At 42.8% G+C, this 22,464-nt stretch overlaps 5 protein-coding genes across 6 annotated transcripts; 4 read left to right on the top strand and 1 right to left on the bottom strand.

Moving 5' to 3' along the window:
- The first annotated feature begins 2,541 nt into the window (after window positions 1-2,541).
- Window positions 2,542-6,566, top strand: LOC103987927 (CBL-interacting protein kinase 18-like). Of its 2 annotated transcripts, none has more exons than XM_065156435.1 (3): window positions 2,542-2,722; window positions 3,852-5,492; window positions 5,856-6,566. In XM_065156435.1, exons 2-3 carry the CDS (start codon window positions 4,177-4,179, stop codon window positions 5,932-5,934), a joined length of 1,395 nt encoding a protein of 464 aa, XP_065012507.1. In that variant the 5' UTR covers window positions 2,542-2,722; window positions 3,852-4,176; the 3' UTR covers window positions 5,935-6,566. The 2 variants fall into 2 exon arrangements, with proteins under 2 accessions (XP_065012507.1, XP_065012508.1); XM_065156436.1 differs by lacking the exon at window positions 2,542-2,722 and adding an exon at window positions 2,734-2,931.
- A 134-nt stretch (window positions 6,567-6,700) lies between these two features.
- On the bottom strand, window positions 6,701-8,525 carry LOC103988436 (adenine/guanine permease AZG1-like). The gene has a single exon (XM_009406966.3). The coding sequence runs from the start codon at window positions 8,495-8,497 to the stop codon at window positions 6,791-6,793; it is 1,707 nt and encodes a 568-aa protein (XP_009405241.2). The 5' UTR covers window positions 8,498-8,525; the 3' UTR covers window positions 6,701-6,790.
- A 3,050-nt stretch (window positions 8,526-11,575) lies between these two features.
- Window positions 11,576-12,597, top strand: LOC135641225 (mitochondrial import inner membrane translocase subunit TIM23-2-like). Its single transcript, XM_065156437.1, has one exon. It carries the CDS (start codon window positions 11,747-11,749, stop codon window positions 12,350-12,352), a length of 606 nt encoding a protein of 201 aa, XP_065012509.1. The 5' UTR covers window positions 11,576-11,746; the 3' UTR covers window positions 12,353-12,597.
- A 2,323-nt stretch (window positions 12,598-14,920) lies between these two features.
- Window positions 14,921-17,224, top strand: LOC135639751 (protein NRT1/ PTR FAMILY 2.7-like). Its single transcript, XM_065153635.1, has 4 exons — window positions 14,921-15,180; window positions 15,272-15,489; window positions 15,599-16,137; window positions 16,249-17,224. The coding sequence occupies exons 1-4, from the start codon at window positions 15,084-15,086 to the stop codon at window positions 17,093-17,095; spliced, it is 1,701 nt and encodes a 566-aa protein (XP_065009707.1). The 5' UTR covers window positions 14,921-15,083; the 3' UTR covers window positions 17,096-17,224.
- Window positions 17,225-21,071: 3,847 nt separating this feature from the next.
- On the top strand, window positions 21,072-22,067 carry LOC103987924 (wound-induced protein 1). The gene has a single exon (XM_009406394.3). It carries the CDS (start codon window positions 21,380-21,382, stop codon window positions 21,740-21,742), a length of 363 nt encoding a protein of 120 aa, XP_009404669.1. The 5' UTR covers window positions 21,072-21,379; the 3' UTR covers window positions 21,743-22,067.
- The last annotated feature ends 397 nt before the right edge of the window (window positions 22,068-22,464 follow it).

Below are 22,464 nucleotides of genomic sequence, written 5' to 3'. Positions count from 1 at the left end.
AATAAGCAGTGAGCTGATATACGTAGACATCAAGCAAAATGGTTGAACAACTCATGCGATGGTGGACATAAGCATTACCTATAATTTTATTGTCAATCAAGAAGTAAGGCGACTTAAGTTGAACCTAGAGAAGAGCCCAAGTCAAATAATAGTTATGAACTTGAATGGTAGCAAATATTCATATTGGCAAATGGGGTCTCTATCAAAATCATAACATAGAGTGAAAGCATAAATGTGATCGTTGTGCTATTGGACGACTTCCAAATAATCCTTAGAATGAAGTTCATGCACGTGATGAAGATGATGCTAATATCATTCCTAAACTCCCTATGTTTGATGGGAGGCGATGACCCATGTGTAATTCTAGTTTATTATGAAGGAATTGAAGACCCACGACAAATATCCGCTTTGCAATTGAAGAAGGGGGTGTGAAAAGATGAATTAACTTTTGTAGCAGTTATAAAACTGGAGACACTTGGTATAGAGCTCACTCATAAATCTATTGCAATGGTGAATATTGTGAAGGAGTTTACAGACATTATGTCACTTGAGTTATTAAAAATTCTATCATCACACAGAGATATAGATCATCACCGTATTAAGCTGGAGCCAATAGTGAAGCCTCTAGCGAGACCACCATATTGCATGACCCCTTCAGAGTTGGCATAACTTAAGAAGCAGCTAGATAAACTGCTAAGCAGGGTTCTCATATGCAGTTTTAAAGTATCATTCAATACTCTAATTCTCTTTCAAAAGAAATAAGATGAGAGCCTCCAATTATATGTGGCTCTAAATAAGGTGACGGTGAAGAACAAATATCATATCCCACTCATCGCAGACTTATTTGACTAATTATGCAAGGTAAAATATTTCTCCAAACTTAACTTTTGGTCGGGGTATTGGCTGATGTATATAGCTAAAGGCAACAAAACGAAGACCACTTATATGACCAAGTATGGAGCATACAAGTTTTATTTAAGGAGTATCTAGATAATTTTATACTTTTCTATATATTATACTATAACTTTCTTTCCAAGATCAAGGATAAACTGTATAGTAATTCTCATATAGTAATCTAGATGTAATTGATTAAAGAAAATAAGACAATGATTTTGGGTCTAAGAATGACTTATATGCACTAAAAGAAATAATAGAGTTTATATTTCCTGAGTGGATAATTTGATGTATGAACTTTTGAGAGAGACTCATGATTCTTACATCTAGGTATTCACCAAAGGTTGACTATTGTGACAAAGACCTTCTATTAGCCGAAGATAGAGACTGATGTAAAAGTATATATTCAGACGTGTCTTACTTGCCAATAAGATAGGTAGAGCAACGAAAGCCAATAAGAGTTTTGTAAGCATTATTCATGCTAAAAAGATCGTGAGAGAACAATTCCTTAGATTTTATATCAAGCTTGCTAACGATATAGTGGTGGATTGATATTCATAATGGTCAATCAATTTTAAAATTATGTAGCATTCATTGATATTCATTGCTCAACCAAGGAGACGACAAAATTAATGATAAAGAAAGCGGTGAAGTAATAGGGAGTTTTGTATAATATCATTAGTGATCGAGAAACATGATTCTTCGGATAATTCTAAACTAAATTATTTAAATTATTAAAATTTGATTTATACTTCTCCGTAAGCTTTTATCCTTAAACGGATGGTCAAACTAAAAATAAATTTATTCTTTGAACAATATCTTTGATACTACGTGAGTATCAATCAATGGGATCGGATAAAGTTATTGGATATAGCTCAATCTTCCTACAAGAATCTTTTCATCCAATAAGAGATCTTTGGAGATCATTATTAGATAACAATCGTTAACTCCTAACACTTTGACGATTGATTATACTGGAAGTAACCCGTTAGCATATCACTATATAAATATACAAAAAAATGATACTAAAATACTAAAATACTATAATAAGAGCAAATCCACACAACATACTTCCTTCTTGGGGATGTGAGGATGGCGATAATTTCGGTAACAAATTAGGATGACAAATAATGTATTCGTATAACATAAATTAGATTATCTCAGTACTATTATAACTATTATAATGATAAGAGTGAAAAACCATTAGCATCTTTCGACATGTGATGAACAAACGAGTATAATTCTATCATATTCTCGATAGTAGAGTCACGTGTACCTGAGGTACGTGTTGGAGAAGTCACGTGATGTATTTTCCGCAAGGACAGAGAGGATCATTGGACCGAGACAAGTGTTGGCACGGCCGGTGGCGGTGCCGAGTCGGTCGGCGGCTCACCGAGCACAATGCGCCTCTCCCAGTCAATTATAGTCACAAAAGAAAGGAGAAAGTATTCCGTCGATATGAGACCGTCGAAACATTTGATGTCTACTTGACCAAAGGGTCCTTTAGATGTCACCTTCATGACCGAGTCAACTCGATACAGAAGGTGGGGGGGTATTTTGGTAGTTTAACTAACAGGTGATGGGAATCGCGGAGGAATAATTAAGGAATCTTCGACGACCGAGGCAATTAAAAGTGGGGGGGTGGGGGAGGGGAAGGTGATGGTCCGCGTTCTTCCTTTTGTCGCCATCATTGATTGGCTTCCAATTTCGCTTTCTCCTCTCCTTTGTTAGTCAATTCGCCACCTGATTCACAGCTAGCGCCCCTTGTGGTTAAATCTCTCGGCAACTCTTGCAGCGCACTGTCTCGGCGTTGCCGCTCGCTCGGAAGGTACCGTTTGCGCTTTCTTCCCCTCGGTTCTTCCGATTTGGTGGATGGTTTTTCTTCAGATCGTCTTCCACGATGTTTTCTCGCGTCGTAGCGCCGAAAAGATCCCATTTTTGTGGCATTTTTCTTTGAAAGATTTGGTTTTGTTGGATTCCGTATCGGTTCGCTCAATATTATAAAGATCCGATTTTCACGGCATTCTTCCTTGGAAGGTTTGATTTTGTTTTGATTTTTTCTCGCTTCAAATGTCTGTTTGGTTCAAGATTTGTTTTTCTAGTTCTATTTGCTGGTACTATTGTTGTCTGATTATTATTTGACTTGCTTGCTGGATGCTTCTTTATAGACCGCTGTATAAACAAGAATCTACATTTATTTAGCTTTATCGGCCCTCTTAATCTACCATGTTATATTGTTATTATTCAATTGTGATCGTTTTTTACTTCCTACAAAGGATCTAATGGATGGTTAGATTGAAAATCCTGCATTTGCTATGTAGTAATCTATAGCCGAAGTCTATTTCCATTGCTCTGAAGCATTGGTTTTGCTGTATATATTTTGCTATTTAGATTGGCTTGCTAGTTCTTACATGTTGAAAGGACAAAATTAGAACATGTTTGCTCTATATTTGGTGATGAACCTCATACTTTGTGTAGTTAGTTTATCTGCTCAAATTTTACAAGACAGTTGATAGGTAGTAGAAAAATGAGAGTAGTGAGTTTGGATGAATAAGTTGAAACATAGAGGTTAAGGAAGAAGACACTGTTTTGGGAAAGAAAACTAAGATAGCAAAGGGAAATCGAAACAAGGGAAGCCACAAGAAAAGAAAAATGATGCAAGAAACTCTAGTTTCTTTCACAGCCATCAACCATCTAATTAGTTTCTGCTCAAAAGACAAGTAAACAACCTTGTCCTTCAAAAGCCAAGTAAACAAAACCTTATTTATGTACCATTACATTTGCGCAGTGATGCATCAGTATCCAAGTATTTTTAACATGGTAAACCAAGCTTGATCCGTTGATGACTCAATTGAACCAACTCAAGACAAATCTTTTAAACTGTTTTTGTTTCGCTGCAAGTAGTTATATCTAATATGGAATTAAACTATAGTTTGTGTTTCTTTTATGATTTCCAGCTGAAATTTGGAAGACAAATATCAGGGAATGCAGAAAGATGTGTTTGTATGTCAAATCCCCGTCTAAGGTATACAACAGTGTTGCCCAAAATGAGGTCTCTGTGGTTGCCCCAGATGACGTTGGAGTGCACATCGATATCCAATCCATGCTTGATGCACAACCAAACAATGGGGCTATAAGTGTTCATCTGGCTCTTGTATTTTATGACCTTGTGGAAGACGGTTGAGATCAACTGTGCCGAATTCCTTTACATCGTAGAAAGCATAGATCACCCTAGCAGGGGGGAATAAGACACTGTTTTTTGGGTTGTAGCTATATTAGAAAATGGAAAGGCAAAATAGAGAAAGTGTGTTGATGCAGAGGTATGAAGTCGGGAGATTGCTAGGGAAAGGAACTTTTGCCAAAGTTTATTATGCTAGGAATGTGAGAACTTCCCAGAGTGTTGCTGTTAAAGTCATAGACAAAGAGAAGGTCTTGAAGGTTGGGCTTATCGATCAGATAAAGCGAGAGATTTCTGTAATGAGATTGGTGAAACACCCAAATGTTGTGCAGCTTTATGAGGTCATGGCTACCAAATCTAAGATATACTTTGTCCTGGAATATGTAAAAGGTGGTGAACTTTTTAACAAGATTGCAAAAGGAAGGCTCAAAGAAGACGTTGCACGGAAATATTTCCAACAGCTGATCAGTGCCATCGACTTCTGCCACAGCAGAGGTGTCTATCACCGTGATCTAAAGCCTGAAAACCTTTTGCTTGACGAAAATGGAAATTTAAAGGTTTCAGATTTTGGCTTAAGCGCTCTTGCTGAGTCCAAACAGCAGGATGGCTTGCTCCATACGACTTGTGGTACTCCAGCATATGTTGCTCCTGAGGTGATTGGCAGAAAAGGATATGATGGTGCAAAGGCTGATACCTGGTCTTGTGGGATCATTCTGTTTGTTCTGATGGCTGGTCATCTCCCTTTTCATAATTCGAATCTGATGGAGATGTATAGGAAAATTGGGAGAGCCGATTTTAAATGCCCCATTTGGTTCTCATCCGATGTTAGAAGACTCCTTGTACGAATTCTTGACCCAAATCCTAATAGTAGGATCTCATTTGCAAAGATTATGGAAACTCCTTGGTTTAGAAAGAGACTTGATGACAAACTATTTAAGAACTCCAAGGAAACAAAGGAAACTGATCCTTCTCATGTTGATGAAGAGTTAAGTTCCTCTGGTAGCAACATGGCTGAGGCAAAACAGGAGACGGGAAAACTTGCTACGTTAAATGCTTTTGACCTCATCTCTCTTTCAGCAGGATTTGATATTTCAGGTTTGTTCGAGGAGACTGACCACAGGAGAGAAGCAAGGTTTACGTCTGATCACCCAGCGTCTGTTATTATCTCAAAGCTGGAGGAGATTGCCAAGCTCTTGAAGTTAAAAGTGAAGAAGAAGGATCAAGGGGTACTGAAAATGGAAGGATCAAAATCAGGGCGAAGTGGCGTTTTGGCCATTGATGCTGAGATCTTTGAGGTTACTCCTGAACTTCATCTGGTGGAGATCAAGAAGACCGACGGGGATACTTGGGAGTATGAGAAGCTGTGGAAACAGGACATTAGACCGGCCCTGAAAGACATTGTTTGGATGGACATGGCAAGGTGATCAGCAGCAACAACAGCTCTGACCTGATGAAGTTATCTAGGTTCTTATGCAGGAGGCAGCAGTATAACTTGTCTAAATAGTCTCTTATTGCTATCTTTGTTTAGTTTGTCACCTTGCTGTAGTGGGCATCTTGCTTCTGGTAAACTTGTTCAGTGTGGTAATACTTATCTTCCTATAGAACATTTGTTTCAATGAGCTTTCTATATGGATCAAAGTGAAGAAAAATAGTCCTCACCATCTCAGAAATGAAACATGCTCCTTGCTTATGGTTTCTTAAATTCTCTTCCTGTTCAATTACATCTTACCAAATCTTTGCATGGAAGCACTTTGGACTGACATAGAACAATACATGGTTGCAGGAAATATGACAGTAGTCGTCACCACTTTGATTTGTCCTGCATCATGAACCCGCAAGCTAGCTCTGAATTGGCTGATTGAGATTGATGAGGGTGGCTTAATTGTTGTCACTCTCAAACAAGATCTCGAGTATGATGTAGGTGTGCAAATTAATTTCCATTGGCAAGTTGTGGATTGACCTGGGGAAGCCTTTTATGGGATTAACTACAGCGTGCTCATTATGAAGCGCACGGACCACAGGCTTGACAGGGCAATGGAAAGTTATGTACCTGGCCATGGAGGCAAAAGCCCCAAAGAAAGGGCAGCTTGACCTCCTTCGAGGGAAAAGCAAAAGATGAAGACGGAGTGCTCACGCTCCCACATGCTGTTGTGAAAGCCCCTCTGCAACTTTATTGCCACTTGAACCGTCTCCTTCACTCCCCCCAACTTTCTCTCTCTCTCTACTGTGTGCAAAACGTTGCAAGTGCTAATAACATAAAAATGACTGGGTTTCGTGCAGTGTTCTTCGGTGATGTTGCAATGTGGCCCATCTCATGTTCAAGAAGCGAAGACTCCAAGGTATCGGGCAAGAAACGAAAGCAAAGGTGTCTGCGTTCCATGTCCCACAGGCAAGGAAATGAATGCCTCCCTCTTCGAAGATGGGCAAGAAGAAGTCGAGAGGGTCCCAATCCTTAAGTTGGACTGCGTGATTGCTCGCAGACTTCTCCAACTACTTTCGACGCGGAACAGAATCCAAGACATGGAGATGGAGAAGCAGACTTTGATACGATTAGATACGGCACCAAGATATGCCATTTCCCTGTCTGTCATGTCCTCAGCTAAAGCGAGGCCAAATAAGAACCAAAGATAAAAACAAGAAATCATTTTTTTGTATTTTCTTTCATTTAAATTCCTTTTTTTTCGGCATAAACGGCAGAGTTATGATTTAGTGTTAATGCTATACAGTATTATCATTCACGTTATGCTTGCCATTGCCGTCGCCACTGTCAGCATTGGCTGCCGCAGCCAACGGTAAGCTCTTGTTGGCGAGGACGTAGTGAGTCCATGAGGCGTAGGCCCAGTCCCAGGCATTGAGGACGATGTAGGTGCCGATGCCGCCGATGAGGCCGTAGGCGATTGAGTAGGTGAGGGGCATGAGGAGGATGGTCATGAAGGCCGGGATGGCCTCCTTCATGTCCTCCCACTCGATCTCCGTCACGGCCTTCATCATGAGCACCCCCACCAGCACTAGCGGCGGGCCGACCGCCCACGCCGGAATCGATGCCAGCAACGGCGTGAAGAAGAAGGCGAGCAGGAAGTAGACCGCCACCGTGAGCGCTGTCATCCCGGTCCTGCCCCCCTCCTTGATCCCCGTCGACGACTCGATGAACGCCGTGACGGGCGACGTGCCCAGCAGCGAGCCCACCACGATGGCGACCGCGTCCGACATGAAGGCGAAGTACTGCCCCTCGAAGTCCCCGTTGGCGTCCACGTAGCCCGCGAAGCGCGCCATGGAGTAGAGCGTGCCCGTGGTGTCAAGCACGTCCACGTAGAGGAAGGTGACGAGCGCCTCCCAGAATCGGCCGGTGCCGATGCCCTTGAAGCTGAGCGCGCCTGCTGTGGACTCGATGCGGTGGACGTCCACCACTTTCTTGAAGTAGCGGTAGGCGTCGCTCCCGGCGGGGGTGTTCGGGAAGGCGGTGACAGAGGTGTGGCGGAACCAGGAGACGGCGGTGACGAAGACGATGCCGTAGATCATGGCGCCCTTGATGTTCTTGATGAGGCAGAAAGCGATGATGAGGAACCCCACGACGGCGAGCCAGAAGGTGGGGGACTCCATGCGGCCGTGCAGGCAGAGGACGTCGCCGGAGACGGCGCCGCCTGGGATGAGGGCCACGGTGCCGTTGTCGAAGGTTTGGACGGGCGCAAGGTAGGCGCGATACTTGCGGGGGCAGGCGGCGAGGGTGACGAGCGTGGAGGAACTGTAGCCGACGAGGCCCACGCCCTCGTTGTTCTGGAGGCCGATGAAGGCGAGGAAGAGCCCGATGCCAGCGGAGGAGGAGATACGGACTGGGCGGGGCACGAGCTTGGCGAGGCGGGCGCGGAAGCCGAGGGCCGAGATGAGCAGAAAAAGGAGGCCCTCGAGGAAGACGGCGGCGAGGGCGGTGCGATACGGGAGGTCGCCGGAACCGTGGAAGCCGACCACGGTGTAGGCGAAGTACGCGTTGGTGCCCATGCCGGGAGCCAGAGCCAACGGCAGGTTGGCGAAGGCACCCATGATAAATGACCCGACGATGGACGACGCGGCGGTGGCCACAATGAGGTCGCGGCGAGCGCGGTCAACGCAGGCGTCGTAGCCCGGGTCCACCGGCGGGAAGCTGCAGGAGGGGGAGGGGCGGAGGCAATCGTCGACGGAGCATGTGGCGCCGGAGTCGGAGAGGATCGAGGCGTTCACGGCGAGGATGTACGCCATGGTCAGGAAGGTAGCGGTTCCGGCGCGCAGTTCGGTTGTGAAGGTGGTGCCGCGCTCCGCCAGCTTGAACCGTCGGCCCACCCACGACTTAGCCACCGCTGCGTTAAGCCGGCCGAGTCGTGATCCCCTTCCCGCTATCGAAGTCGCCGTCACACCGGACGCTGACGGCGGAGATTCCGCCGTCGAATCCATAGTAGGAGAGAGTAGCGAGCGCTCCGTGAAGGAGAAGAGTGCAGCTGGTTTACATTAATAATAACACTAATAATAATATGCATATAAAAATATAATATTTTATCTCCCCACGTGTCATTTCCACCACTTCAGCAGTCCCTCTCGTCTTCCCCTTCATGCATTGTTTCTTCCATCTAATCCCCACTTGGACGACCACTCCTCCCAAACTTGTTCTTCTCCCGATCGCCCGATCGAAATCGGACGGTCATGAAGGGTCCCGTCCCCATTACAGCCGGAAGATGTTGAATGCACGCTCCAGATTTCAGCATCAATGCTGTGTGAATCAAAGAAAATGAATGGGGGCTCAGAATTATTTGTCATCTGTATCGGTCCGCACACGCAACAACAACGACGAAGACATCTGTTTTGTTTCCATGCAGGATGGATACGCGAATCACCACGATCATTGCACTGCAAATCACACACCGTTCAGAGCCGATGAGTCGGCCGTTGACTTTCTTACCATGATTAGCATAAAAAATTATAATTATTATATAAAAATTTTAATATCAAAAACTAAATATAATAATTAAATATTAAATATGTATATTCTTTGGACGTCTTATGAAATCTTTATTTGATTCGAAAACATATTTCGTATTCTCATAGGTCAAAAGTAACAGCACAAAGTTGTAGGATGAACTAGACTCATCAATTGTATGTCATCAACGTCTTGCTACGACACTATCAATCTTTTTTAAGATAGTTTATAATAACCCTTATAATTTATCATTTCAAGATAATCATATTATTATGTTCAATTATACTATACATATACATAAATATAAATAGGATATTAAAAATAAATAATTTTAATTAAGTAAATAAAAAATTAATAATAATATCTACTTAAATATGTATTATCATATTATCAAAATAATACTCAAGTTCTCAATTGATACATGTTATTTTTAGATACTTTCTATGACCACAAGTAATTTATTTTGATATGTATGAAACTACTAGTACTTATTATTCTTAGAAAAAAAAAATACTATGGTATTATCTTAAAATATCCTCAATGGTCTGACAATTGAGTCAATCATACTAAATTCTCAGATGAAATTTTACAACTATAAAAGTATATTTATAGCCTTACATTTTACATTTTTTCAACAAATTCTCTCTCCAACTAGTATGAATATAAATCCTGAGCTTCATACTGTAGTAATTTATAAAATTAGCATTTAAATATTTTGTTGCTTTAAGCTGATTTAATCTTATGTATATACGCATATAATCTTTTATTCCTCGTAGATATTTCATCATTTTCTTTGTAACTTTTCATTATTTCATTCCTACGTTGTTTTGATATCTATATAGTGTTTTAATTATAAGACTAATTTTTGTCTTATATAAGTTTGATGTCTTATATAAGTTTGATCATATAATAAAATTTAAATTACGTACGCATAAGTAATATGATTCATTTGATTTTTTAAAAGTTATTTTTAGGACACTAATTTTAATTAAATTTTTTTTTATCTGTGTATCATTAGTCGAGTAAAGTTACGTACTAAATCTCTTCGAGAGTTCGTCAATATATTTTATTTGAAAAAGTTCTAATAATTTTTTAGATATATTCTTTAATATTTTAATCTAATAACACAAGCTGTCATCGAACGTAGCCTCTGCCCACGGTAGCAACCGCTACACACAATGCCACTACTTCCCTTAGCGACAACTATTGCACGTAGCACTGCCACATGTGAGTTCCTTAATCGCTACCCATAATAATAGCTGACGACAGTAGTATCATTGCCTACGGTAGGATCAACAATCATACTAGGTTGCCACTTTCCATAATGTTATCGTTGCCAGCAAGCTACCTAGGATAACCCATTGACCAAACATGGGTAATATGCCATCCTTGGCTCTACTTGCGTAAAGCGAGGAACTTTGCATCGTCCGCAAGTATGTGACAAGATGGACGAGATAGCAAAACATATTGATAGTACAGACGAATCGTTTAAACATTGTATAATTAAAAATCGAATAATACCTTTTCGTAAATGAAGTGTAGTAACAAATAGATATAAAGATAAAACAGATCTGATATACATTTATGATATAACGTATTTGATTTCAAAATAGTAGTCTCTTGTACCAATTGTAAATATAAAAGTTATAATCATACTATTATTATATGAAAAAAAAATTAATATCAAGAACTGAAATATAATAAACATAGATCAAAGATTAGATGTACATATTCTTGGATGTCATTTAAAATTTTTTTATTTAATCTGAAAAAACACTTTGTAATCAATACCATAGTCGAACTAAATTTTCATTACTTTCTATTTAGTCTATGTAAAATTAGGAGGGTTTCTCCCATCAAAATCATATTCTAAAAAATTATTTTTTTTTCAATTATAATTATAATTATAAAATATTTTATCTGATCACATAATCTAATAGATTTATCCTCAACCAAACCTAATTTTCAACTTTAATGAGTTAGGAGTTGAAATTCCTATATTATACGTACAGTTTATAAGTGCGCGTTAGGCGTTTATAGGTGCATTCCTATTATATATGCACATCAATGAAATTAATAGAGAAATAGACATTCAATAAAGATTATCTTACAACTCGGATAGGGAAGAACTTGATGTCCAACAAAAGTATGAACATGGATGAGATGTCTCAAGATTCCTTTTCCTAACGATGCAACATTAGATCAGGGATGGGCCGATGTTGACTTGTGTTGGTTGACCATCCTCTGATGTTTTAATCTTTGTTTGACTGACTATTTGGTGGGAGAAATGCATGATAGTCAAATAGAAGATAATACCGTAATATATACTTATTATTTTGTGTTATTTTCTTTAACTTAATGTGAAAAATAATCTTATTCTTATAAAAATAATCACATTGGAGCTCATATTTCTTTTTCTTTTTTTTTAGAATTACTTTTTCGAGTATGATACCAGTAGTCAAAGGTAGTCAACGTCATGGCCGGTTCACGGCGAACCGGGTCCATCTCCCCCTACTTATTGTAGGCACCGACTCGATTCTGTCACGATCGCCCAAAACCCTGCGCGCTTAAACCCTAGTCGTCGTTTTCCCTTCCCCCCTCTCACCCCACAAAAGATCCTTCCTTTTCTTCCTCCTTAAACCCTACTCGTCGTTTTCCTGCCTCCCCAAAGATCCCTCCTTTTCTTCCTCCTCGTTCGACTCGTCGACCCGCCAAAACCTTCACGGAAGATGTCGGGTTCCGTCTCTGCTGATTCGTCGGACGCCGGTAGCGGCGGAGGCGGCGATGACGGAAGGCGGCGGACCCACCAGCTCTACAATCCCTATGAGTCCTTCAACAACCCCTACTCCTTCCCCATGTACCAGCGCATCTACGACCTCCCCACCTCGCCCGAGTTCCTCTTCCAGGAGGAGGCCGCCCTCCGCCGCCGCTCCTGGGGCCACAACCTCAGCTTCTGCGCCGGCGTCGGATACCTCTCCGGCGCTGCCCTCGGCGCTGCTCGCGGCTCCCTCTCTGGTATCCGCGCCGCTGAGCCCGGCGAGTCGCTCAAGATCCGCGTCAACCGGGTGCTCAACGCGTCCGGGCATGCCGGTCGCCAGCTGGGGAACTCCGCGGGAGTGCTGGGCCTGATCTTCGCGGGGCTCGAGAGCGGTATCGCCGCCGCCACGGGGGACGAGGGGGTCGTCAGCACGGTGGTGGCGGGGCTGGGCACCGGGGCGGTGTTCAAGGCTGCGTCCGGACCGAGGTCTGCCGCGGTCGCCGGGGCGATCGGAGGGCTGGCGGCGGGATTCGCCGTCGCCGGGAAGCAAGTGGTGAAGAGATATGTCCCAATATGAAAGGATTGATCTTTGTGGAGGGCTTTGCTTCCGTGGTACAAACTGTAGTGGTTGAGGACTTCAAATGCTTTTCCTTTGTCCTCTATGCTCGATAGATTTAGTATTGGAGCAATTAGAAACTGTAGGGGTTCGATTAGGATCTTGCCGTTCTTTTCTCTTCTTTCTCTTTTATTTTTCTTGTATGTTTGGTAGCCTTAGAACTGAAACTCTCTGTTCCGTAGCATTGAAATATTTGAGTTTGTTCAGTCTTGTCTCTTGCTTCTGTAGTATTGGAGGGTTTAGATGTTTCTTGAAGCATTTTGGTGGTTGATTTTGCTCTCTCCTTATGATGCCCTAATGTTTGAATTGACATGTTGATTTTAGTTTCATTAGTTTCAAGGATGGCTATTGGGGCAGTTCATCAAGTGGAGCTCAGATTGCAGACTTGAAGCCAGAACAATGTGCAGGAGGCTAAGTGATTCACCTGTCTGGTAAGTGACAAGATGGCCTTTTTGTCTTTTGTTTGCATTATTAGGGCATGGAGGGGAGTTGTCTGACAGGAGCCATGTTTCAGCTGTTCATGTCTGTTATTCAGTGACTTGCTCAAAAGTTGAATACTTCTGCCAGGAACTAAGTGTTTTTATTGAGTTAATTGTTTTTGTTTCTTTGGCAGGATCTAAGTTCCATTTGCTCACTGTGAATCAGCTGCTTTTTGCAGGACCACATCCTGTAAGTGACCTTACATTGGTAATCTACTAACCTAACGTCAATAAACTGTTTTCTGCAAGACCACATCTTTGTTTATCTGATGACCATGCTAATCTACTAACCTAATGTGGTATTCATGGAACAAGCTAAGTATCAGCTGTTTATGAGTTTAATTTTTAGTGGTTGATGAGCCTGTGCTAGCGAAACCGATTTATAAGTGCGCTAGACGATGACCTGTAGCCATATCTTTATTTTTTGGGTAAGTTGAAATTTTTTGGTAAGTCTGTAGCCATATCTTGCTGCTATTGTCATAATACTCAGCATGTGGCCCTTGCTAATCACTGATATTTGAATGTTATTTTGTAAAGCTAGTAAATGCTTTCTTCCACCATAGAAATTCTATAAAACAGCCATGATAACTTATATTTGATGAATTCATTGTTAACAGCTAGTAGTGTTGCATTCTACAGTCTTAACACTATCGGTGTCTGCCTGTTACATTATAAACTCTGGTGCCTGCAGATGCAATGACAAAAAAAGAATGCCCTGCTGAACTTGTGTTCTGAAGCTATAATTGTGTCCCAAGGCAGCTCTAGTTGTTGAGAAAGCAAGTCTCGGTTCCACTTGAGGTTCAAATCAGTGGTTATGACTCTCATCTGCATATAACCTTATGTCATTTATGGGCAGGCTTAGTTATGATGTGAAGACTACCTTTTAGTGAGTAGCCATTATCCCCATCTGGAACTGTAAAGTGGATAGCTCAAGTCATTTAAAAGAATAATAGCAAGAACAGTGGCGATGAAAGGTATGTATGCTCTTGAATCTTGTAAGTTCATCCATCAAGGTATGCGGTATTGCTTGCATGTGTGTGACCTAACTATCATGTCCCCGTTGTGCTTGCTACCTGTTTACCATTGTCAGTTGTGGTTAATGGTTATTGGAAACAAAGTAGGATTCTTATCTGTGTTGCTGATGTTTTACTATGGTGGATGCTTCCACTTGCTTCTTTGTATTTGGGGCGTCATGTCTTATGTGTATTATGTTTAAACTATGTGATTTTAATTCTAGTCACAGTATAGTTTTATATTTATATAAATATGCTAAATGTAGCAACTGCAGGCGTTTGAAGTACCTGATCAATGATCTAAGGCACATAGGCCTTTTTGACCGTTGATGGAAGCATGAAATCCAACCGATGGATTCCTCCCGTCAATGTCTTTTTGTTCATTTGCATGTGATGTCAATGATCATTTTGGGCTCTACTGTATGCAAATCGAGTGGTCGTGGGTGTGCCACGTAGGTTCTAATATCCACGTGTCGAATTAATATCGGAAGTTCCTCGAGTGAACACGCCATCGATAACTCTCTCACATGTTAGGACGATCGTAAGGGATCCCGAAGGTTAAAATGGTAAAATTTATATTCCAATGCTGTCTGCATGTGTTGCTTGGCACAAAACTAGAAAGCGAGGGCAAGATGAGTGCCTCGAGCTGTCCACGTCAATTCTTCACCGCCTTCTTTACTATCAGACAGTCAACTGTAAGAGGCCTCGACAGGTGAAATCGCTTCGTTACACAGTCCGGCTGACAGTGAGATTACAGTGGGAGCAGTCACCGATTGCAGCCACTGTCTGATGGATCACATGCTCAACATCAATCATACAGAACATCTCTAATCTTCTTGATTCTGCACTGGGTGGTAGTTTCCATTGTTTATCGTGGTACAGTGTATACAAACGTTTTGAAGAAGCCATCTCGCTTCCACAAAGTTTAGATGCCAGCATACCAATGCATACAACTTATTCCATCGGCATCAAAGGGGAAACTTTTTGGTGAGATAGTGCAACTGACGGAAAAGCTGCGTGAAGTGGTGAATCTATTTTCTGTCGAGGGAAGTTGGCTTGCAGTCTCTGATGGGGTGAATCGAGGGGTGGCCGGTCTCTTCGACAGAAGATAAAAGGAGAACGGGAGAGGTCAAACGCACGGTGCTTTGTTCCTTGTATATATTGGAGCGGTGACCTTCCACGAGTCGAGTAGGATTGAGGATGAGAGCGGCACAATCGGAGCAGCCTCGGCTCGGTGATCCCGATGAAGCACAGCAAGTTCGCACAGGGGGGTGGATCACCTTCCCCTTCATCTTAGGTCTCTCTCTCTCTCTCTCTCTCTCTCTCTCTGTGTGTGTGTGTGTGTACAAGTGCCTTCGTCTAAAGAAGCAGCATTGCTTGGGTTCCAGTAAGCAATCTGGGGCTGGGGCTGGCTTTGTCGGGAGCAACAGCCAACCTCATCGTGTACTTAGTCGAGGAGTACAACGTGAAGAGCATCGACGCCGCCCAGATCGGGAACATCGTCAGCGGCAGCACCAACCTTGCACCCGTGGTCGGGGCTATCGTCTCAGATGCCTTCTTTGGTTGCTACACTGTTATTGTCTCCTCCACTATCATCTCCCTGCTGGTACTTTGACTTACCCTCATAAACTATCACACTCCATATTCCGTCGTTGCATGCTTATGCAGCTCCAAGAACCTAATTGGTGGTTCTCATCAACCTGAATCCGTTGCAGGCGGTGGTTCTGTTGACGCTGACCGCCGCCGTCCGGTCGCTGCAGCCACCGCCATGCGCATTCGGCTCCGACGCCTGCGAGGCGCCGACGGCGGGTCAGATGGCGTTCCTTTTCACGGCGGTGGCGCTGGTGGCCGTCGGGGCTGGCGGGTCGCGGTTCAACATTCTCGCCATGGGAGGAGGCCAGTTCGACGAGGTTCGGGACCAGGTCATTTTCTTCAACTGGTACTTCATCGTCCTCTACGTTTCGGCCGTGGTCGGCTCCACCGTCCTCGTCTTCGTGGAGGACAGCGTCAGCTGGACTCTGGGCTACGCACTGTGCACCGTCGCCAACGCCGTCGCCGTGGTCGTCCTCCTCCTCGGTACCAAGTACTACAGAAGGCCTGCCGCCCAAGGAAGCCCATTCACCGGCATGGCTCGAGTTATCGTTGCCGCCTTCAAGAAATGGAACGTGAAAGTGTCACAGCAGAACCCAAGTTATTACTACGGTTCAGGTGGGGATGACGATCCTAACAGTGATGTTCCGACTCAAAGCCTCAGGTAGAAGCTATACATGACTCCGGTCGTAAAGGAAAGCTGCATCAACAAGTGTTTGCAGCTGACATGTTTGTGCTGTGTCCTTTGACTTTGACCGCGGATGCATGTCTCCAGGTTTCTGAACCGCGCTGCATGGATCTGCCATGGCAACACGCGGGCCGACGGCTCCATCGCCAGGCCATGGAGCCTCTGCACCGTCCGACAAGTGGAGGATCTCAAGGCCATCGTCCGCGTGCTCCCTCTCTGGAGCGCCTCCATCTTCCTCAGCATCTCCATCGGCATCCAACTCAGCCTCAGCGTGCTGCAAGCCCTCACCATGGACCGATCTCTGGGCCCCCACTTCTCCATCCCCGCCGGCTCCATGGCCGTCTCCTCCTTCGCCGCCACCACGGTATCTCTCTTCCTCCTCGACCGCCTCCTCCTCCCCCTCTGGTGCCGGCTCGCCGGCCGCCCCTCGACCCCGCTCCAGCGCATCGGCCTCGGCCAAGTCATCAACGCGGCCGGCATGGCCGCGTCGGCTCTGGTGGAGCGGCGGCGCGCGGCCGTCGTGCACGCGCACCACGCGGAGGGCCAGCCCGGGTGGGTCGTGCCGATGACAGCGCTCTGGCTGGTGCTGCCGCTGGCGGTGACCGGGGTGGGGGAGGCGCTGCACTTCCCAAGCCAGGTGGCGCTGTACTATCAGGAGTTCCCGCGGTCGCTGCGGAGCACGGCGACGGGGATGGTCGCCGTGCTCGTCGCGGTCGGCTTCTACCTCAGCACCGCCGTCGTATCCTTGGTTCGACGGGCCACGGGGTGGCTGCCGGACAACATAAACGGCTCCAAGATGGAGAACGTGTATTGGCTGCTGACAGCGTTGACAATGGTCAACTTCGTGTACTACTTAACGTGTGCAATGCTCTACAAGTATCGAAGTGCTCCCAAGGAGGCAGATGGTGTCGCTGCAAATGAAGGAGGTCACTGATCTCCATGTAATAGCGTTGCTTGTTGATGTTCATGAGATCATTAGACCATTGCCTATGAATTATTGTATGCATTTTGAGGACTTGTTCTCCATCACATCATGAGAAAATATTCTGAATACTTTCTCCTTTTTCCTAGAATCCTTTTACAACTCAGCAAAATTCATTATTATATGATGAGAGGGGATCTAAGAATCCATATTATTAAAGTTGAAAGCTTAAAGATATATATATATATATATATATATATATATATATATATATATATATATATATATATATATATATATATATATGTAAAGCTGTCACTCTACAATATATTATTCAGTGATAAGACAATGGATTATTTTTAAATTTGAAGAATTTAGTGAGGGTGTTTTAGTGAGAAACAATAATTTCATCATTAAATAAAAAGTTAGTAGTCCACCTCTTTTAATATCAAAATGTAAATATTAAAATGGTGTTTTAGTGGTATCAAAATATAAATATCAACTAGAGCAGTAGAGTAATAAATCAATCACAAAGTGAGATCAAATTTTAACGTGAAAAACATAATGCAGGAAAAAACCATGGGACCGTAGTCCACCTCAAACTATAATGATAATAAATTTATAATAAATCTTTTCTAAAATAATAAGATAACATAATAGCATCAAGACTACATATCTTGGCTCAATAATAATATATCATCATCACATGGATATCACAGATCTCATCAATAAAAAGTTTAAGTCTCCCCAAGTGGGTATAACATGAAAGTACCTCAGAGAGGGTAAATTGTATATCAGCATCATTAGGATTGTAGAGCTTGCTATAAGAATTCTCCAAATATAATTTAGGTTTAAACTGACAAAGTTTTATCTCTGATCGTCAAGTAAAAAATTTAAAATCTTATTTTTCTCTCTCTGTGCGTCGTGACTCACTGAACGCTATCTCTTTTTTAATTTTTTTTAATTATTGATTTGGGCTCCAAGATTAAATTATCCGGTCCAAACCCACGTATGGGCTGGAGGAGATAAATTTCAACCAACAACTCAAAATAAAACCTGATTAGTTCAGTTTTCTCAGAGGTAATAAAATTTAGGAGCATCATATGCTCCTTCACGATTGAGAATTCGACCTTTTTCTTTTTCTCTCTCTGTGTTCTATGTCTTTTCACCAAAAAAAAAATTGGAGAGATCGGACGATAACGAGCTGTTGTTTTCACTTACTGTGGACGGCACTATCGAAAAGCTCCACTTATCCTCACAGTGTGCTATTATTATTTGCATAAGAAAAAAAAAGAAAAGAAGAACGTTTCTTTCAAGAAGACTAATAATACATTGTGGTGGGACCTCAAGTGGACACATCTCTCTTTCCTTACTAGCTGAACATTCACAGTGGCTATATCACCCTCTCATTAACAGTGGCACAAATGCTCCTAAGAATAAGGAGACTTGGAATTGTTTATAAGAACAAAAGGATCAGTGCAAGAACAAGAAAAAAAAAATTTCTTTGTTTTGCCAAACTTTTGTTATTAGATTTTTCTTTTTTCTCATTCTCAGACAAAATTTATGAACAAGTGCATGGCATGGTACAAACTAATTAGAAGAAACATAAATATTAGATGAAATAAAGAGAGGTAGAATAAGATTCAAACTCCTATTCAAAAACTTATCTCGAAACCGTAATTTGTTAGATTATATCTAACATACACAATCTCATTCATGAATTCTTTAAATTGAAGAATGTATCATGGATTTGAGGAATCACCAACATTATGTTTTTGTAGAGTTAGACCCATTTCAATCAATAATTCTACAATTAGAACATGTTACTTATCTCTTGCACATGAGAACAAGAGTTGTCTCATCTTTAGGGATAACAACATTTGACTCTAAATCATCTGTATTTAATCTCTATCCTAACTCATATCATGATTTGCAACATGATATGACAAATTAGGATTAATTTATGTTACTTCCTACTCCTATTGGTTTCAAATTTGATCATCAATTCGAGTATTTAAAATAACATGATCTGTTAATATGAATCTCGAGCAAGCATTATTAATGTAAAAGGAACCCGAAGAAGATCTTCTTTATATCTATCTATTACCTATGAAAAGAGACTAACGATGAGAGATTGCTCTATGAGTAAGCTCATTTGACGATGAAATAAGCTACCGCTCGAAATGAGTAAATAGTTTGAGGTAAAGTAGAACGTGAAAGTGATAAAAAATACCTATCCTCAATTGTTTATCATTAAAATTATTTTTTGATTCGAAGAATATTTATTGTTATATAATTAGCTTGTTTTATCATTTTCGACCACATCAATTCCCATCTAAAATTATATTTATTGGAAATTGGATCCAAATTGGGATGAGCGTCCCAACTCACCTTCCCCACATCATCCAACCCCGGAATGCACCTCTATGCTTCGGGAACCTACTGAGGACGAAGATAACTATTTAATGCGGTACACGCCAACCCACATTGCATGATGGCAGCCTTTGCCTTCAAATCATAATGGACTTGCCATGGCCCCAAACATCCACCATCAAAGCACCCCCAACAACCATCATACATACCCATCCATACTTTAGTGTTTGAGGACAATAATACACCATGACATGTAGAAAAAAATGTCACGAAAGATATAGATAAGGATTTCTAGATCGTGCGTTCATTTGCCAGTTATCATCTTGGTTGTATAGAAAATAAAATAGTAATTGAATGATTGATTTAGCCTTTGTCTACGTGATTGGATGATCTTATTTATTTATATCAATAGATTCTTAAGAAGCTTTAATAATGACCAGTAGAGAAGGTAATTAATTCTATAGCAAGAGGGTTATTAATGTTTGATTTGCTTATAAACCACTTGTAAACATATGTATCGAAAATTAAACCTTCTTAAATAACACATATTGCACTTGGACATTGAACTATTAAATCAAAAAAATATTGGGTAAATTCTTAAAAAATATCTTCTTTTTAAATTTTTTTTATAAAGCATTCATACTTTAAAAAAAAATTGAAACAATATATTTATTTTGATAAAGATCCTTTTACCCACGTTGGTAATCGCCTTTCGCCCACCTCTAGCCCATCGATCATTTCCTTTGTCTCGAATAATCGCTTGTAGTTCTCGTCGTCGTTTGTAGACTCGCCTTCTTTCTTCACTTGCGGTTCTTATCATCGACAACAAGGGAAGAAAGAAGAGGGGGTAATCGCATGCTAATCTTCAGCGGAAGCAATCCTTGTAAGTCATGGGTGATGATAAGTTTGACTGAAAAAAGGAACAAGATAATCTTTTTATATGATCAATCTTCGGGCGATGATAGATTCAATGGAAAAAGAGATAAAATGATCTTTTATTTAGTTTTAAAAATTTTTAAGATGGAGATGTTATAAAAAAATTCCAAAAATAGTATATTTTTTTAAAAAATTGTCCAACTTATATTTTCCTCTTCTTCTCGACTTTAATTTGTATAACTATTATCTATTTCTTTTATCTTTGGACTTGATAGCCGTCTCTTCCCTCATTAATTGCTTCGTGCATGATTTTTATATTTGCTAATAACTATTTTAATTTTGGTCTACAAATGAACACTAATGCCATAGTTGGGATTATAAATAATTGAATTCAAGATTATGTGAGAATTACTTCAACGAATCATCCCCGATTTATTAGCACGATCACATGAGAAGCAACCTTTAAACTATATTGCCGAGTGATTTGCTCGCACGGAACTCGATTTGGTCAAAAGAGGTAGGCTTGACTTTTTCGTAGCTTTCCGAACCAAGCACAACGACTTCCACCACACCCACACCGACCGCACCTGCGATGACGCCCGCGCACTCACACGCGGTCTCGCACCTTCGCGACCGACCTGTTAGGTGGCGGGGCCCAGAGTTAATGACGCCCGGGGTGCGTGGGACCCGCCACACATGCCCTTCTTTCTCTCTATATAACGCGACCCACCCAACCACACCGCCCTCCCTCCCTTGGTTGCTCACCGAGTCGTCAACTCGCTCCGAGTTCGATCGTCCTCCCACAGCTACCCTTCCTTTCCCTTGGTGCGTGCGAGCGCGGCAAGAGAGGCGAGAGAGAGAGAGCGAGAGCCAGAGGGGCTCAGACCGGAACTGGCTAACGAGAGCGGAGAGAGCGTGGAGGACCGCAACAAGTGGGCAGTGCTCACGCTGTATGAGGCCCTGAACGTGCGGGACGTGGAGCGGGTGCAGCAGCTGCTGGCCCCCGACATCGAGTGGTGGTTCCATGGTCCGCCGGAGCACCAGCACATGATGCGCATGCTCACCGGCGCGGACTACGAGGAGACAACCGCCGCCGCCGCCTTCCAGTTCAAGCCCGAGCGAGTCGCCGCCTTCGGCTCCACCGTCGTCGCCGAGGGCAGCGGCCCCGACGCCGACACCGCGTGGGTCCACGCCTGGACCATCGCCCCGGATGGGATAATCACCCAGGTCCGCGAGTACTTCAACACCTCCCTCACCATCACCCGAGTCGCCGCCGACTCGGCCTCCAAATCCGCCGCTTCCTGCTCCTCCTCTTCTTCCTCCGGGTCGGCTCACGGGACTCCCGTGTGGGAGAGCAGCCGCCCCGAGCGAGCCGGGAAGTCCTTTCCTGGCCTCGTCCTGGCTATCTAAATCGACATAATCCCAAATAATAAGTTGTTATCGCGATAGATAGGTAAGAGGAGGTGAAGGCTTCGCCTGTTGCCATATACCGTATATGGGCTGAGGGGTTCTTCTTCTTCTTCTTCTTCTTCTTCTTCTTCTTCTTCTTGTTGGAATCCGAGTCAGTCGTGTCTTAGGAATCAAGTCTGGTGTGTGTGTGTGTGTGTCGTGTTAGGAGTCCAAGATGAAGAGGGGGAGAGGATTCCTTTCTTCTTCTTCTTCTTCTTCTTCAGGTCATGCTGCTGTGTGTTTGTTTGGTTACATGAATAAGAGATATCCGTGTGATTGCTTTAAATCGACGTGCGTAGATGGTAAAGGCTATTGGCAGGCGATAAGATTTGAGACGAGGAGAGGAAGAACCTCCACATCGACATCACGATCGATGGAACACAGGAAAGAAAGCGAGGATGAATCGAGGAAAGCTAGCGTGTGTGGACCAAACAAAGACAGCGGAGCGATGGCCACGTCTAAGAATCGTACGTTCTGTCTCCGTCGCTACAACCTATTTCCAGCTACGTGAGTGGGTGTGCAGCGGGGAAGATATTTAATGGAGGAAACGTGTGATGTTGTGGGAGCCGATAATTTACGGGTCATTTGGTCTCCGAATTGCCGTCTCTTCTGAAACCATCGCTCCTCCATTCACACGATGAGAACGAATGGGAAAGACAGTACGACCAAATTAAACAGATATA

Source organism: Musa acuminata, chromosome BXJ3-6, assembly GCF_036884655.1.
Source record: "Musa acuminata AAA Group cultivar baxijiao chromosome BXJ3-6, Cavendish_Baxijiao_AAA, whole genome shotgun sequence".
Lineage (NCBI taxonomy): Eukaryota > Viridiplantae > Streptophyta > Magnoliopsida > Zingiberales > Musaceae > Musa > Musa acuminata.
Note: the sequence above shows the minus strand (reverse complement) of the source record. Positions and strands in the feature narration are given on the sequence as shown.